This window comes from Mytilus edulis, chromosome 4 (assembly GCF_963676685.1).
Source record: "Mytilus edulis chromosome 4, xbMytEdul2.2, whole genome shotgun sequence".
Taxonomy (NCBI): Eukaryota; Metazoa; Mollusca; class Bivalvia; order Mytilida; family Mytilidae; genus Mytilus; species Mytilus edulis.
In genome coordinates this window covers 65,390,783-65,406,286 of record NC_092347.1, presented here as the reverse complement: position 1 = coordinate 65,406,286, position 15,504 = coordinate 65,390,783, and the positions used below count along the sequence as shown (strand labels likewise).

At 32.0% G+C, this 15,504-nt stretch overlaps 1 protein-coding gene across 1 annotated transcript in view; it reads right to left on the bottom strand.

Moving 5' to 3' along the window:
* The window catches only part of LOC139520242 (fibrillin-2-like), a 91,509-nt gene that overhangs the window by 9,964 nt on the left and 66,041 nt on the right, over positions 1-15,504 (bottom strand). Inside the window, exons 45-58 of the mRNA XM_071312727.1 lie at positions 14,932-15,054; positions 13,733-13,858; positions 12,822-12,947; positions 12,310-12,435; positions 9,754-9,906; positions 9,341-9,406; positions 9,018-9,143; positions 8,105-8,227; positions 7,732-7,854; positions 7,170-7,289; positions 6,494-6,619; positions 2,622-2,771; positions 610-663; positions 48-173 (exon numbers count right to left, since the gene is read on the bottom strand). Of these exons, the coding sequence (XP_071168828.1) occupies positions 48-173; positions 610-663; positions 2,622-2,771; positions 6,494-6,619; positions 7,170-7,289; positions 7,732-7,854; positions 8,105-8,227; positions 9,018-9,143; positions 9,341-9,406; positions 9,754-9,906; positions 12,310-12,435; positions 12,822-12,947; positions 13,733-13,858; positions 14,932-15,054 (1,668 nt within the window). The remainder of the gene's footprint in view (positions 1-47; positions 174-609; positions 664-2,621; positions 2,772-6,493; positions 6,620-7,169; positions 7,290-7,731; positions 7,855-8,104; positions 8,228-9,017; positions 9,144-9,340; positions 9,407-9,753; positions 9,907-12,309; positions 12,436-12,821; positions 12,948-13,732; positions 13,859-14,931; positions 15,055-15,504) is intronic.

Genomic DNA, 15,504 nt, shown 5'->3' with positions numbered 1-15,504 from the left:
AGAACCATTGATACAAAGTAATTGCATTAGAAATATAAATATCCTACCTATACACTTGTGTCCTGAGAGATCTGTTTTATATCCTTTGTCACACATACATCTGTAAGAACCAACTTGGTTCACACACTTTCCATGGAGACATGCATTTGGGAACAACAAACATTCATTTATATCTAGAAAATAGAGAAAACATCAATAATAAATTTATCTTTATTGTTTTACCTCATGCATTCTTCTTGGTTATAAATACACTGACAATTTACCCTTCAAAATTTGAGAAATCTACATTAGTACATAATAAAATCAGGTTTTTGAACAATTACCAGAAGTTAAATTATATCATTTGCAGAAGCTTTTAAATTATTCATATAGTATTGACATTTTGGTACATCTCTTAAAAATAAAAATAAAACTGAGAATGGAAATGGGGAATGTGTCAAAGAGACAACAACCCGACCATAGAACAGACAACAGCAGGTCACCAACAGGTCTTCAATGCAGCGAGAGATTCCAGCACCCAGAAAAATTAAAGTGACTGTTGAAATAGTGTATTGTTAAATATGAAAAACATATAACATTGTTTCTGCCTGGAAGAACATAAACACTAACCTCCACCTCCTGTATCTTTACCAGGACCATGAGGACACAACCTTTTAAATTCTCCTACAATACATAAACAAAATATAAATAAAAAGGACCTCTTTATGCTTTTGTGTCATAATAATTTTTATCTTATACCATAATGTAAAATCTCAATACATGTATATGAAATTTCATAAAAACAAAAAGTTGCTTGAGTTGCCATGCTAAGTATACTCCACTTGACATTCAAAGTATCAGAAAACAGGATGCAGATTTGAAAAATTCTCAAACCTTACAACTTATAAATCTTAAAACCTTTAAAGTATTTCTGTTCAGTAGCCATGCGCGTAGCTACGTTTACGTCAAAACGCCCGGGCGTACACTTGAATTTTGAAAATAAAACAAATAATCGACATAGAATAAGAAAGCACATCAGCCTTGTGCTTCTTTTTTTAATGGATTGTAATTTTAAATAAAAATTGGGACTAAATTTACTCAAATAGATCATTTAATATATTTGTTCGAATCTTTTGTAAAAGTCTGAAACCACTTTGAATTCTACCTTCTTTTCTTATATTTAAAGCAATTCACTATCTGCTCAGATTCGATATGCTGTTTGTATTTTTGTCGAGCCTGTGTTTTATGTCCCAAAAGCGAGACAAAGTGGTGTCAATATTTAGATTTCCGAATCTGGATAAATTCTTTTAAATGACTCTCCGACCGTGAAATTTTACGAAAGTTGTACAGAAACTGTTTATGATCAAAAGAGTATTCAGAGCAATATAATAATGCAATTATATCTTTGATCTTCCCGCATTTTAAGGATAAAATGTGTTTCTTTCTGCAATTAATCTGAGACTACTATAACTACTATAACTGTGTTATAGTAGTCTCAGAATTAATAAGTGGTCGCAGTTTGGGCTTACATTTTGTTATTTTGTTATTTCTTCTACTTGTCGAACCTTCATCGAAATTTATGAAAATGTCGAAGAAGCTTTTTCTATGACTAATGTCTAAAGCTAAAATTTTAAAAGCATTAATTCGTTCATTTTTCGGTTCTTTTCTGATAGACAGATAGCTGGACTCTTCTTTACGCAAATACATGCTCAATTTATAAACCTTTATAGATTGTCGTGAAAAATTCCAGATCAAGAAAAAAATATCAAAAGAAAATTTTAATTTTTTTTTAAATCCCTGTAAAGGAATGATACATTGATTCACTTTTTGTGGAAGAAATCCTAGGTGTTCCAGAATTTTTTTATATTGCACCTCTTAGAAATATTTTTTTTCGTGATCATTAAAAGGTGCTTTTGTTGATTATATGCGCACTCACGGCACCATTTAAACTTATTTAAAAGTAATATTGGTTTGGACGTTTTCTCTAAAACCAATGACCATAAGGCTAGCTTCCAGTTTAACACGATGAATAAGTTAACATATTACAAAATTTAACCAAAAAAAAAAATAAACCATTTAGATTCAAATGTATGTTGTTATCAATGATTTTTTACTGACAGGAATCATTATGGTATCTCATTCTCGATAGCTTTCGGGGGCTTCGTCCCTTTCGAACCCACTACCAACAGGTGCTTTGACATTGAGCGGTTGGCACCCCTCATATCCCTCGCCAAGGTTCGGGCGTACACGTAAAAATGACCCAGCTACGCCACTGGTAGCTGGGGAACAGTAGCTGTTATGGTTTTATTTTCCACAATTTGCAGACGATATTGTGGTCGGCAAATTTCCAAAAACATCATAAGGACCATATCAGCTACAGTTATCTGGTCAGTAGTTCCTTCAAAAAGTTGACTTTCAAACAAATTTTTATACCCTTCAACTTATGGTCAAGCTTCTGACCAAATAACAGTGAATAAGAAGTATTACTGATCTGAGAAAAGTGTGACAAAAATATTTTCTGTTTTAATTCATAATTATAATTAATCTCTGGCAACCTACCATAGAAAACATTCAGAAGATAATATTCCTACAATTGTACAAGCTGTTTCAATTTGAATTTGTTTGATCCTACATAAAATTACTTGAATTTCTTGAAGGACATCTTTCACAAGCTGGTCCCCAGGCATCAGCTAAGGAACAACAACAATCTGTTTTAGACAAGGATACAGTAGAGGATTCAGGGCGACATCTTCCTCCTGTTAGCTGTAGGTAACAGTAACCATTTCTTGAATCTGAAAAATAAAGGGCAAAATGGACATTAAATGACAGTTATATTTTAAGCAACCAAGGCCATGTTTGTAAATGAATATGTCAAATTGATAGATGAAATTAATCCTGACTTAAGGGATTTTTTAATCTCCATGGAAATGAAATGTTATAATGCTTATATAACTCTGACTAACTGCATACCAAATATCATAGATTTACCATTTAATGATAAGTGGTTCCCTTTAAACTGAAATAATCGTAAACAAATTGTTGACACTGCAGCCTCCTATACCTAAATCTTGCCTTTCAACTCCTATAACCGAAAGACACAAATGATTTATTGGGCTAAAAATGTATTTTCAATGATAAAATTTCTCCCTTTAAAAAAAAGATATGAACATCACACAGGTTTAACTCTGCCACATTCGGTAAATGTGTGTCCCAAATCAGGAACATGTACTTCAGTGGTTGTAATTTGTTACTATATGCTTTTTGTTTATTGTTTTGTACACATTTCAGGCTATTAGTTTTCCTGTTTGAATGGTTTTACATGTGTCATTTTAGGGCTATTCAAAACTGACATAGACTTTCCTAATTGTTGAAAGCTGAACAGTATTCTATATTTGTTAAATTCTACATCATTTGGTCTCTGGTAGAGTTGTATAACTGGCAATCATACCATATCTTCTGATTTAATATATCTAAAAATGTGGTTTCAGAAAAACGAAAGTGAAAGTGTGAGCTACTGCCCACTAGTGATACCTCTGCCCAAATATTTTGGTAAACAAGAAGTTGTTGAGTGATGAATCTGAAAACGCATCACATGGTATAGCTGACTTATATAAACCCGGAAACAAAATTTAACAGAAATCTTTATGATGTAGTTTCTGAGAAAGATGGGACTAAAAATATTAAAGGGAGGGATAGACATACGGATAGACTGAGGGATGGATGGACTGATCATGGAGAGACTGAAGAATGAACAGACAGAGGTAAAATAGTATACCCCCTCTTTTTAAAAGTATATCAGACTTTCAATGTGATTTTATGAAGGTTTTCTAACAAGGATATGAAAACTATTTCCTTTTCTAATGCATTTTGTCTTTGAAAACTATTTCCTATTCTTATGCTTTTTGTCTTTTGAAAATTTTTCTATTTCAATGCATTTTTCTTTAAAAACTCTTTCTTATTCTAATGTATTTAGTCTTTGAAGACTCTTTTATTACCAAATTATAGTGTGCCTATGTAAACTCTTTCCTTTCCCATTTTTTTTTTAAGCTCAACTTTCAACCACTTCAGACTTGTATCCCCCTTCTCTTCTTATCTATAATTTCCTGTCCCAAACATATTCAATAACAGGAAACAAAGCATGTTAATTTTATACCTTTACAGACCACAATTATTCACAGTATGTTTGTTAGACCACAATTATTATACAGTATGTTTGTTGCGGACCTTAACTACTCAAAGTATAAGCAGGAAGTTTATTCTTGTAGCACATATATAAACAGTTTGAAATTCTAAACTTATTTACTAGACTATTTACTCAGAACCAGGATGAATAGAATGCTTAAAACCTTTTATGTTGTTTTGTTTTTAGTTTTTCTTTTGAAACTTTTTGTTTGTTTCCGAATTTATTTGTCCAATAATAAATTTATTTGTTGTAAAACCATGTTTTTTACATTGATAAAGGTGAACCACAATTTCAAATGATCAACAAGGAACAACTATTCTATTCTTGAAAATCCACAAAATTACAATATCCATGAAAACACATTGTTTATTTAATCCACAAATTATAAACTATTGCTTTTTTTCTTTTTTCAGACCCAGTTTTCTTTGCATTCCTATCTCGTGATGTAAGGTATGAGGGATTAGAAGTTATTAAATTTGCCAGTGTCAGGATCAACAAGGGTAGAGCTTACAATGCATCTACAGGGTATTTTACTGCCCCTAAATCAGGAATTTACCAAATATCGTGTACCATATGTGCCTATAATAAAGATATATTCACCTTCCAGATTACGTTAAATAGTAAAAGATACACAATAGGGACCACAAGTGGTGGAGGTTCCTGGAACTCAAAAACATCTACAGTTTTAATGGATCTTAAGAAAGGGGATGACAGGGCCGTAACTAGCCTCTTCTAATAGTGAGGCAAAATATATATAAAAAATTTTGACGAGGGGTTTGGGGGCCGCTCAAGGTCCCCAGAAGCTCTGAGAAAAATTACGAAAAATCGTGCATTCTGAAAGTTTCCAGGACTCTTTATGACATTAAAACGCAATTAATTGTTGCTATTATCCAACCATTATCTGGTCTCAAAGCAAGAACATAGATTCATTGTGATTTAAGACTTTTAGGTTTTATGGAAAATATTAAAAGACCGATATGTAGGATAAAGCAAAAATCGCAATTCTCATAATCATCAGTAATACAGGATCTGTCTGTCTGTTTTTGGCTTAATTGTATTGTGCTTAGACTGTGGTTATTTTTTTATGACTAGATTTAAATATAGTGACAGATTGTACTTTAAGTACTAGTACGGCTTCAGTCTACACTAGGGACCATCTTGACCCTGTTTTACGGTATTATTGATTCTTTTATTGTTGAAGACCCTCCAGCAACTTGACCATTGTCTTTTAGAATTTTTTCTATGCATTGACTCTGTGCGATTATGTTTCGTGCACATTTACTCCATATTCCTTTATTTTCTGTTAGAGGGTCTGAACATGAATTAATGCGAGTTAATCCCTTCATTGGAAAAGGTCATATGGCAATACATTATTATTTTTTTTGCAAATTATTTGAATCCGGGAAATTGGTGACCTTACTTTTATTTAAACCATGTCAGCTTTCTAGTTTTATCTACCCCCCAAAAAAAGCCAGTTTTGTATTCTTTGATATCAAGTTCAATTCTCCATGCAGAAACGACCATTTTTTTCAGTGTCTTGTAGCATCGTATATATTCTTAAAATAAAAGTACAAACAAAACACCATCAACTCTGAAAACTAAATAGAAACATGCAGGGGCGACACCAGAGAGTGAAGAGAACTTGCTTCTTGCTAGACACTTTCCTTGAAAACAATTTGATATTAAGACAATCAAGTTTTTTTTGTTTTTTTTTAATTTCTAACATGAGGCATTTGCCTCATTTGCCTCAATGTAGTTACGGCCCTGGATGAAATTGATGTACAGCACAGAGGGGCAGCTCAAACTGTTCATGCCAACTCAAATACCTACTTCTCTGGGTTTTTAGTTCAGTAATATATCATATTTGTAAACTACTCTGGGTATTTAGTCCAGTAATATATCATATTTGTAAACTTTTCAGTTTTCTCATGTTATTAGATAAAACTGAAAGATTTTATCAGATCGCAACCATGCTGAGTAATTATGAAAAATTAAAGAATTAAAAAATAATTGTACATTTCTTTATACAACTGCAAATGGATTACATGAGGTAACGGCTTAGCAATAATAAAGGCACAGTTATTTTTGAATTTACAGTTAGTCTAATAACTCTTACTGCTGTACCCATTAGAAAAAAATAGCTTACAATTCAGGACAATATATCAGCTTTAAGTCAGAGATTTTTTCTTGCATAACCAATCAAAAATTGATAAAAAAAAAAAAAAGTGAAAGTATTTGTCCATAAAAAAATGTGGACAGATAGACAGACATTGGTTGACCATAAAACATCCCATCTAAAGGACATTCAGCTATCTCTGTCCTGGTACTCACCTATACAATGTTTTCCATCACTGCTGACACTATATCCAGGCTGGCATTGACATCTATAACCACCCTGTAGATTGGTACAGCGTCCATGCTGACATACACCTTGTATAGTCTGACATTCATTTATATCTAAAACAATAATCATTTAAAATTATACTTTTTTTTTTTACCTCTATGAAAAAAATGCATCAAACAATCACTCACTCCTATTCCAACGAACTGTTTACTATTTTTGACTTTGTCATGCAGTGTTTTGAAAACTATACACCCTCAGGGTCTATGTGGTTCATATTTCTTAAATGAAGATTTCTATGTATTGTTTTAGACCTGATTGTTTGTCTGCTTGTCCTTTTGGAAGGGATATTGAAGCTTTATTTTTGTAGTGGCTAGTGTTAATGGGATACTTTTTTTTAACATGTGAAAAACATATACATTCAGGAAAACCTTAAGAGGATAAGAAACAGATCAGAAAATGTAGTATTATTGAACCTACATGTACCAGTATGAAACTTGGTACAGAAAATCAGAAAGCTCTGATCTTAATATTTACTGAGAAATGCAACAGAAATATGTTAAGATGCACAGACTGACTTAAGGTTAATCAGTAACATGTCATCTTATGAGAAGGGCTATATTCACAAAAGTATTTTATATAAAGAATACTATATGATATACTGACCTACACACTGATTTGGTCCTATTTCTCTATAACCTTCAGGACAGATACACATAAATGATCCCACTAAATTTTTACAGGCATATCGACATGTGTTGGCTTGAGTCTGACATTCATCCACATCTATAATAAAATTGAACACATATATCAAGAAATTTACATGTAATCAGCTGCACCATGAATGCATGTTGTGACCATCCACATATCATTCAGTTTGGACACTTTATACATATAGATTTTAACAATGTTACTGAAAGGACAAAACAGTATATACAAATGTTATAACAATTTATTAAATTGATTTCAAGATATCCAGAACCATACAAAAATTTATTATTGATAAAAATCGGAAAATTGTCCAAACCGATAAATTTGCATTTAAGACATCACAAGTCTCATGAAACAATATTACATGTCAAAATGGATCAGACACTAAAATACTGGTTAGTTGATAACTGAGGTAGACCATCAAAAGATCTTTCATGGAAAGGGAAATTCCACGGTCATACCCCAAAAATCAGGTCTGCTAGTATAAAATTACAGCTGTATACGATAGAACAGTTACCTTGGCAATGTATACCATCAGAGGCTAAAGAATATCCCATTGGACAGATACAGGCAAAAGATCCTGGTATATTGACACACCTGAATGCACAGTTGTTCAATGGACCATTACATTCATTTATATCTGAAATGATAAATAACAATTGAACTTTCATAGCAGTCATTAAAATCACAACATAGCTTTGTTGACAATAAAACAAGTTCATATTAGAATATAAGGATTAACCCTAAATCTAAGGAAAGTGTATTTATAAAAAAAGAAAATAAAAAGTATATTATGAACTTCTGGAAAAATTCTTTTTAAAATACTACTGATTGTTGTGATGGTTTTATTATTATAAAATGCTACAGGGTTATAATCACAATATTTTTACCTTGACATGTATTATCTATGCCTTGTTCAAATCCAGCACTACAAGAACATCGGAAGCTACCAATTACATTAGTACAAGTACCATTTCCACAAATACCAGGTCTGCTAACACACTCATCATCATCTGTTAAATAGACATGGATAATAAATATCAAGTAATGAAATGAAAACACATACATAATAAATGTAATGAGTTGAAAATTATACACAGATTAACAAGATTGTTATGGAGTAGGCAATGTCCCATGTCAATATACTAGAATATTTAATTTCACTTAAAAATTTCAAGGTGCATAACACCAGCAAAAATAATTCATCTTTCACTAATGTTGACCTTTGACAACAACTGATGCAACCAATGAGATAAGGAGGTGTGAGAAGGTGACAGTATGTCAAGTTTTAAATGTATTTAGTCTAATGTTTGCCACTGAGCAAAAATCAACAAACAATCAACCAATCTTCAGTCTAGTATGTATTATTGAATTCATTAGAAGCCAGCTATTGAGGAACTGCCTTGAACATCAAGACACAGATGCTGATCATATTGAACAATCATGAAATATTTGCCACTGGACATTACGCAATCAACAATTAATACAGATATTGTAAACGATGACAACCATGACAAGTCTATATCTACTGATTTGATCTATTGATAGCTTTCTCTTGTTCATATATGAGGGACCTGATGGGGGGTTCTCATCACGATTCACGAGTTGATTTTTTTTGTCAATCACGATTCACAGAAAATAAATTTCCATGGTCACGGATCACGAAAATATAAAAAAATCAAAAATCTGTAGAAAAACGGATCACGATAGGCGAAAATGCACCGATCATGAAGAACGAAAATAACCCATCAGGCCCCTCATATATGATTGCATTTATGGTTTTATTATCCTAATAAAACTCACCAATACATGTAGTACCAGATCTGTCCAGTTTATAACCAGGATCACAATCACACCTGAATGATCCATCAGTGTTAATACATCTACCATTCCTACAAAGGTCTGGATTGTCTGCACACTCGTTGATATCTGTAGAAAAAGAAAATAGCCATCCACATAATTGGAATAAGAAATATAAGGTCGAATCAAGCTAAAAGAATAAAAAAATAATTTTGAAATGATATAAGATAGTTTTACTTACAGTGTCCGTTTCTTTTAAGTTTTGTTTCTGCAAATATGTGAAAATATGTATTGTTAAAAAAAATTGAAATAAAAAATCAACAAACCTCGTGTTCCTCCAGATGGATCTGTGATTCTACCAAAACCATCAGGACATAACAAGTCAAAACCAGCTACAAAAATAATTCATGTCATATTAAATATAAAAAAACATAAAAATCTGTTGTAACATTCGCAACATTTTAAATCTGTGACTATTTTAGAAAATTGAAAATTCAGAAATCAAACTCAGCACATATTATTGTAAATCAGTCATTACCATTGAAAATGCAAGATTTATAATCAATGTAATTTCAAAAATTTTGTGAAGGAAATTACTACTGAAATGTGATTTTGTTTTGTTTAAGATAAGGCAAGATTGACTGTCACCTAAATTTATTTTGTTTAAGATCAGGCAAGTTTGCCGATGATATACGTAGTCTTATATCAGTCTGGAAATGTCATACTAAAAAAGATTTACCTTCTCCAGGTTTGGGACAGATCTCACAAAGTTCTGAGCTTCCCCATGCTTCACCTCGACTGCAGCAACATTTTGGACGTGTTGTATTCCTGGACCTTGGACCCAAACATCGGCCATTGGTAAATCTGTTGAAACAGTTACCCTCTCTTATATCTGAATATAGTATGTAAAAGAACATTATTCCATGTGTTTTAAAGGGAACCAGACAAAACTTACAATTTCTCGTGAATATTAGTATGACTCACCATACTCTTTAAAACTTTTGTAAAACATTGTTTACGTTTAACAAAAACTCAGTATTCGACATGTAATCATGTTTACACGACAAGTACAATGATTTTATTGAGTATTAGGTCAGTTTATTGAACAATCTTTTTATCAATCCATAAGAGTCTTTTTAAAAGCTTCTCTCAAGATAAAGATCAAAAATAAAATTTCAAAATTTTTAGTTCCTTTCTGTATTCTTATTCTATAGATAAAGGAAGATGTGGTATGAGTGCCAATGAGACAACTCTCCATCCAAATAACAATTTAAAAAAAGTAAACCATTATAGGTCAATGTGTGGCCTTCAACACGGAGCCATGGCTCACATCGAACAACAAGTTATGAAGGGCCCCAAAACTACTAGTGTATAACCATTCAAACGGGAAAACCAACGGTCTAATCTATATTAAATAAAAAAACGAGAAACGAGAAACACATATAAATTTCATAAACAAACAACAACTACTGTACATCAGATTCCTGACTTAGGACAGGTGCAAACATTTGCAGCGGGATTAAATGTTTTAATGGATTCAAACCTTCTCTCTTTTTCTAAAACAATAGCATAATATAACAACATAGAAAAACACATGGTAGAATATCAATTGGCAAATTCACTTTTCTTTTTTAATTTGTTTAAATAATTTTATCGTTAAAAATATCATCAAAATTAATTTATATTCAGAAAATATGAAAGAAAAAAAAACCAAATTTAACACAGTAGTAACAAAAAGTAAAATCACAAAAATACTGAACTTAGAGGAAAATCAATTCGGAAAGTCCATAATCACATGGCAAAATCAAATAACAAAACGCATCAAAAACTAATGGACAAGAACTGTCATATTCCTGACTTGGTACAGGCATTTTCAAATGTAGAAAACAATTAACTCCTCCAAGAAAAAATACAACTAAGATGACCAACAGAACAGGATATAAACAAATTTGATGGTTTGAACGAGTTATCTAAGTAATTTAACTTATAATTATATATTAAGAACTTATAACATTTAAAAGCATCAACTCATTCAATTCAACATTTTCAAAGTGTGTATTAGAATTCATAGATGGAAACTAGAGGCTCTAAAGAGCCTGTGTCGCTCACACATGTCTATGTGCATATTAAACAAAGGACACACATGGATTCATGACAAAATTGTGTGATGGTGATGTGTTTACAGATTTTGCTTTACTGAACATTCTTGCTACTTACAATTAGATGTGTTTGTAGATCTACTTTACTGAATATTCTTGTTTACAATTATCTCTATCTATAATGAACTTGGCCCATTAGTTACAGAGGAAAGTATTTTGTAAAAATTTACAAAAATTTACAATATATATGAAAATTGTTAAAAATTGACTATAAAGGGCAAAAACTCCAGAAGGGTCAATTGACCATTTTGGTCATGTTGACTTTTTTTGTAGATCTTACTTTGCTGAACATTATTGCTGTTTACAGTTGATCTCTTATCTATAATAATATTCAAGAAAATAATAAAAAGCTGCAAAATTTTCTCAAAATTACCAATTCAGGGGTAGCATCCCAACAACAGGTTGCCTGATTGGTCTGAATATTTCAGGACAGATAGATCTTGACCTAATAAACAATTTTATCCTCATCAGATTTGTTAAAAATGCTTTGGTTTCAGAGATATGAACCCATAACTGCAATTTACCCTATGTACTATTTTTAGCCATGTCGGCCATCTTGATTCATGGTCGGGGTCATCGGACACATTTTTTCAAACTAGATACCCTAATGATGATTGTGACAAGTTTGGTTAAATTTGTCTCAGCAGTTTCATAGAAAAAGATTTTTGTAAAAGATAAACTATAAAGGGCAATAACTCCGTAAGGGGTCATCTGACTATTTTGGTGATGTGACTTATTTGTAGATCTTACTTTGCTGAACATTATTGCTGTTTACAGTTTATCTCTATCTGTAATAATATTCAAGATAATAACCAAAAACGGCAAAATTCCATTAAAATTACGAATTCAGGGGCAGCAACCCAACAACAGGTTGTCTGATTCATCTGAAAATTTCAGGGCAGATAGATCTTGACCTGATTAACAATTTAACCCCATGTCAGATTTGCTCTTAATATTTGGTTACAGAGATAAAAGCCAAAATCTACATTTTACCCCTAGGTTCTATTTTTAGCCATGGCGCCATCTTGGTTGGCCGGGTCATCAGGACACATTTTTTTAACTAGATACCCCAATGAAGATTGTGGCCAAGTTTGGTTAAATTGGGCCAGGTGAGCTAAAAATTAATAAAATATTACCTAAGCAGCTTCTACCATCCAGTGTCATGAGAGAACCAGGAGGACAAATACATCTAAATCCCCCAACAGTATTCTCACATCTACCATTGCTACATAATCCTTCCTCTGTTAAACATTCATTCTTGTCTGAAAACATATATTTATAGACATTTTTCAGAGATTTTTAACGTGTCTACAGAGCCTTGTAACAGGCCTTATCCAAAAAAAAAACATCCTTGTAATAATAAAAAGACAATAGTTTTTATCAATTAAATAAATTTGTATACCCCTAGATCAGAAATTTTCAATGTCTTAGAAATAACAAAAAAAAAGTAAATATCTATTATAACACTTTAAAAAGCAAGCCTTTCAATGATTTCTTAGCTAAACATAAGATATATCAACCATTTTGAAACGAGGTCTGTTTTTTTTTCTTTTTTTTTGTGTGTGTGTTTGAGATACCTTTGTTATCTTCTGCACCTTTTGTACTTTTGACTCTGTTGCCATTATCTAATAAGAATTAAGGTATTTACCAACACAAAACTCTCCTGACTGTGACATAATATACCCGTCATCACAGAAACATCTATAAAATCCATCTGTGTTTCTACATATACCATTCCTACAGATGTCTCGGTCTTCTTGACACTCATCCACATCTATCAACAAAATTCATAACAAAGTGACACAAATATAAAGTTACTTTTTGTTATAAAAATTTTATATTCATAATATACTATTCATTATATACCATCCAGTGATATTCAGAGGTCTGTATCTGTATCTGTATAGTACTGGAAATGAACTCAAAATACTGAGTAAAACTTATCCAGGAAATGTGTGTGCGCCACTGATGTCTAGTCGCGCGATATAACTGCCTTAAAACTTTCCACAGTTTTACAGTTCACGGCAGCATTTGGTAGTAAGTTCCAATCAATGATAGTTTGTGGAAAAAAAGAATGTTTATTAATGTCAGTATTTGCTGATAAAAGTTTTATTTGTTTGACGTTAGAAGGTCTGCTTTACACAAACAAGAAAAGTTTGACACATTAACAATAATTTGTAACTTATTTAGTTTTCACCATCAGGTGAGTTTAAACTTCAAATAAACTTTCCATAGTGTTTTTTCCCATAACAATTGATATTGTGGTGACAGTCTGAAACTAATTTGGTACAGAGAAGTAAAAACTTCAATCAGTATATGTAATTTACCTAAACAGATTGTACTATCTGTGGCTATTCTGAAGCCTTGAAAATATAGCTATACAGTAATGTTCTGACTACATGGTGACATGCTGAATTCTTTAAAACAGAGCTATACAGTTGGTACCATCTGATTACAATCTGAAGATGGCTAGACACTGACAAGTAAAACCTCCAACAAGTGTTTAAAAATTACCTCAGCTTGTGCATCTCGAAATATTCTGAAACCTTTAAAACTTACCTATACAGTTTAACCCATCTGGTGACAATGTGAAGCCAGCTTGACACTGACAAGTAAAACTTCCCAGTGTGTTTATACATCGTCCATTCTGACACATTCCTACCTGGTTCAAGCACTCATTTACATCTACAAATACACAGATAAAGCATTCATATTAAATAAATCATGTCTTCACAGAAATACTTTTGAAACCTTTCAATGTATTAAACAGTTCCATCATAGCATGGATTTAACTGGCTAGGTAGAAGTGTTTTTCCGAAATCAGATTATAAAAATTCGGACCATGCATTGGTTATTATAGTTCTGTCTTCTGTAAACAGTATTTCTAATTTTCAATAAAATTATCATTATCTTCTATATCAATAGAAGTGTAGTCTTTTAAATGAATGGAAACAAAGAGTGTGTCCGAAGTACACGGATGCCCCATCCACACTATCATTTTCTATGTTCAATGGACCGTGAAAATATGGGAAAGTCTCTAATTTGGCATTAAAATTAGAAAGATCATATCATAGGGAACATGTGTACTAAGTTTCAAATAGATTGGACTTCAACTTCATCAAAACCTACCTCATCCAAAATTTTGAACCTGAAGCGGGACAGACGGACGGAATAAATGGATTAACGAACAGATGCACAGACCAGAAAGCATAATGCCTATAAATGGGGCATAAAAATGAAGATTAAATTCTTATATCATATAAATTTCATCACTGCATCAAATGTGTTATAATTTCTCCACTAAAGACATTCAAATTAAAATACCTAAAGCGTGGGGCATGCTGAGCTTTTCAAATAATTAAAATTTAGTTATTGAGAGCGGAGAAATATTGTAATACAGGATATATAGGGGTAGAATCTGTTTCCCTGATGATTTTTAAAGATATCTAAACAAATTGTATCCTTTTTAAAGATTTGTAGAAAGTTGTTTTCTTTATGTCTGACATCATCAGGCATGCTTGTCTTTTTAAATGACATCACAATAGGAAATTCAGATGAAACCAAGAAAAATTTGACGTCATTATTGAATTGATCAATCATTAATCAAGAAAAAACTTTTAACTGGAGACAAGAAATATTTTTAACACCAATCGAGAAATGTGAAAAAAGCATGAAAATTAGAGAAACACATTACCTCCCTTACTTCTTACAGTACAGCAGAATTATACACATTAAACATGTTCTATTTAAAACAGTACCTTCACAATCTCTCGAGTCTGACAGTGAAAAGCCTGGATTACAATGACATCTGAAATCTCCTTCCAAGTTTTCACATGTACCATTTCTACAAAATCCTGGTCTGGCTACACATTCATCAATATCTAATAAAATATGAAATCTTCAGGTATAAAACTGGCTACAATACAACCAACCAGAAATGAAAAATGTTATGATACTGTCATAACTTACTGTCAATATTTTCTCTATCAGCTCATACATTAAATTCCTATTTCCAAACACAAAATATTGATTTTTCATCATAGTTTTAGCTTTAAACAATGACAGTGGCTTAGCTTGCATGTATGCTCAAATGCTCAAGCATCCACATCATTTTGACAAATTTTTTTTTGAAAAATAATTTAAAAATAACAGCAGTTTAACTCGGAGGTATCCAAATGAAGCAGGCTGAGGATATGAGGATAAAGTCCAGTCATTTTCAAAGCAGTATGCCTGGTCCTTCATTTAGGATAATTTTGTTTATGTAAACAAGATAGTTGAATCGCAGAATAGTGTTTCAAGTTAACTTAGCTAAGGCAAGCGAAGAGGACTGA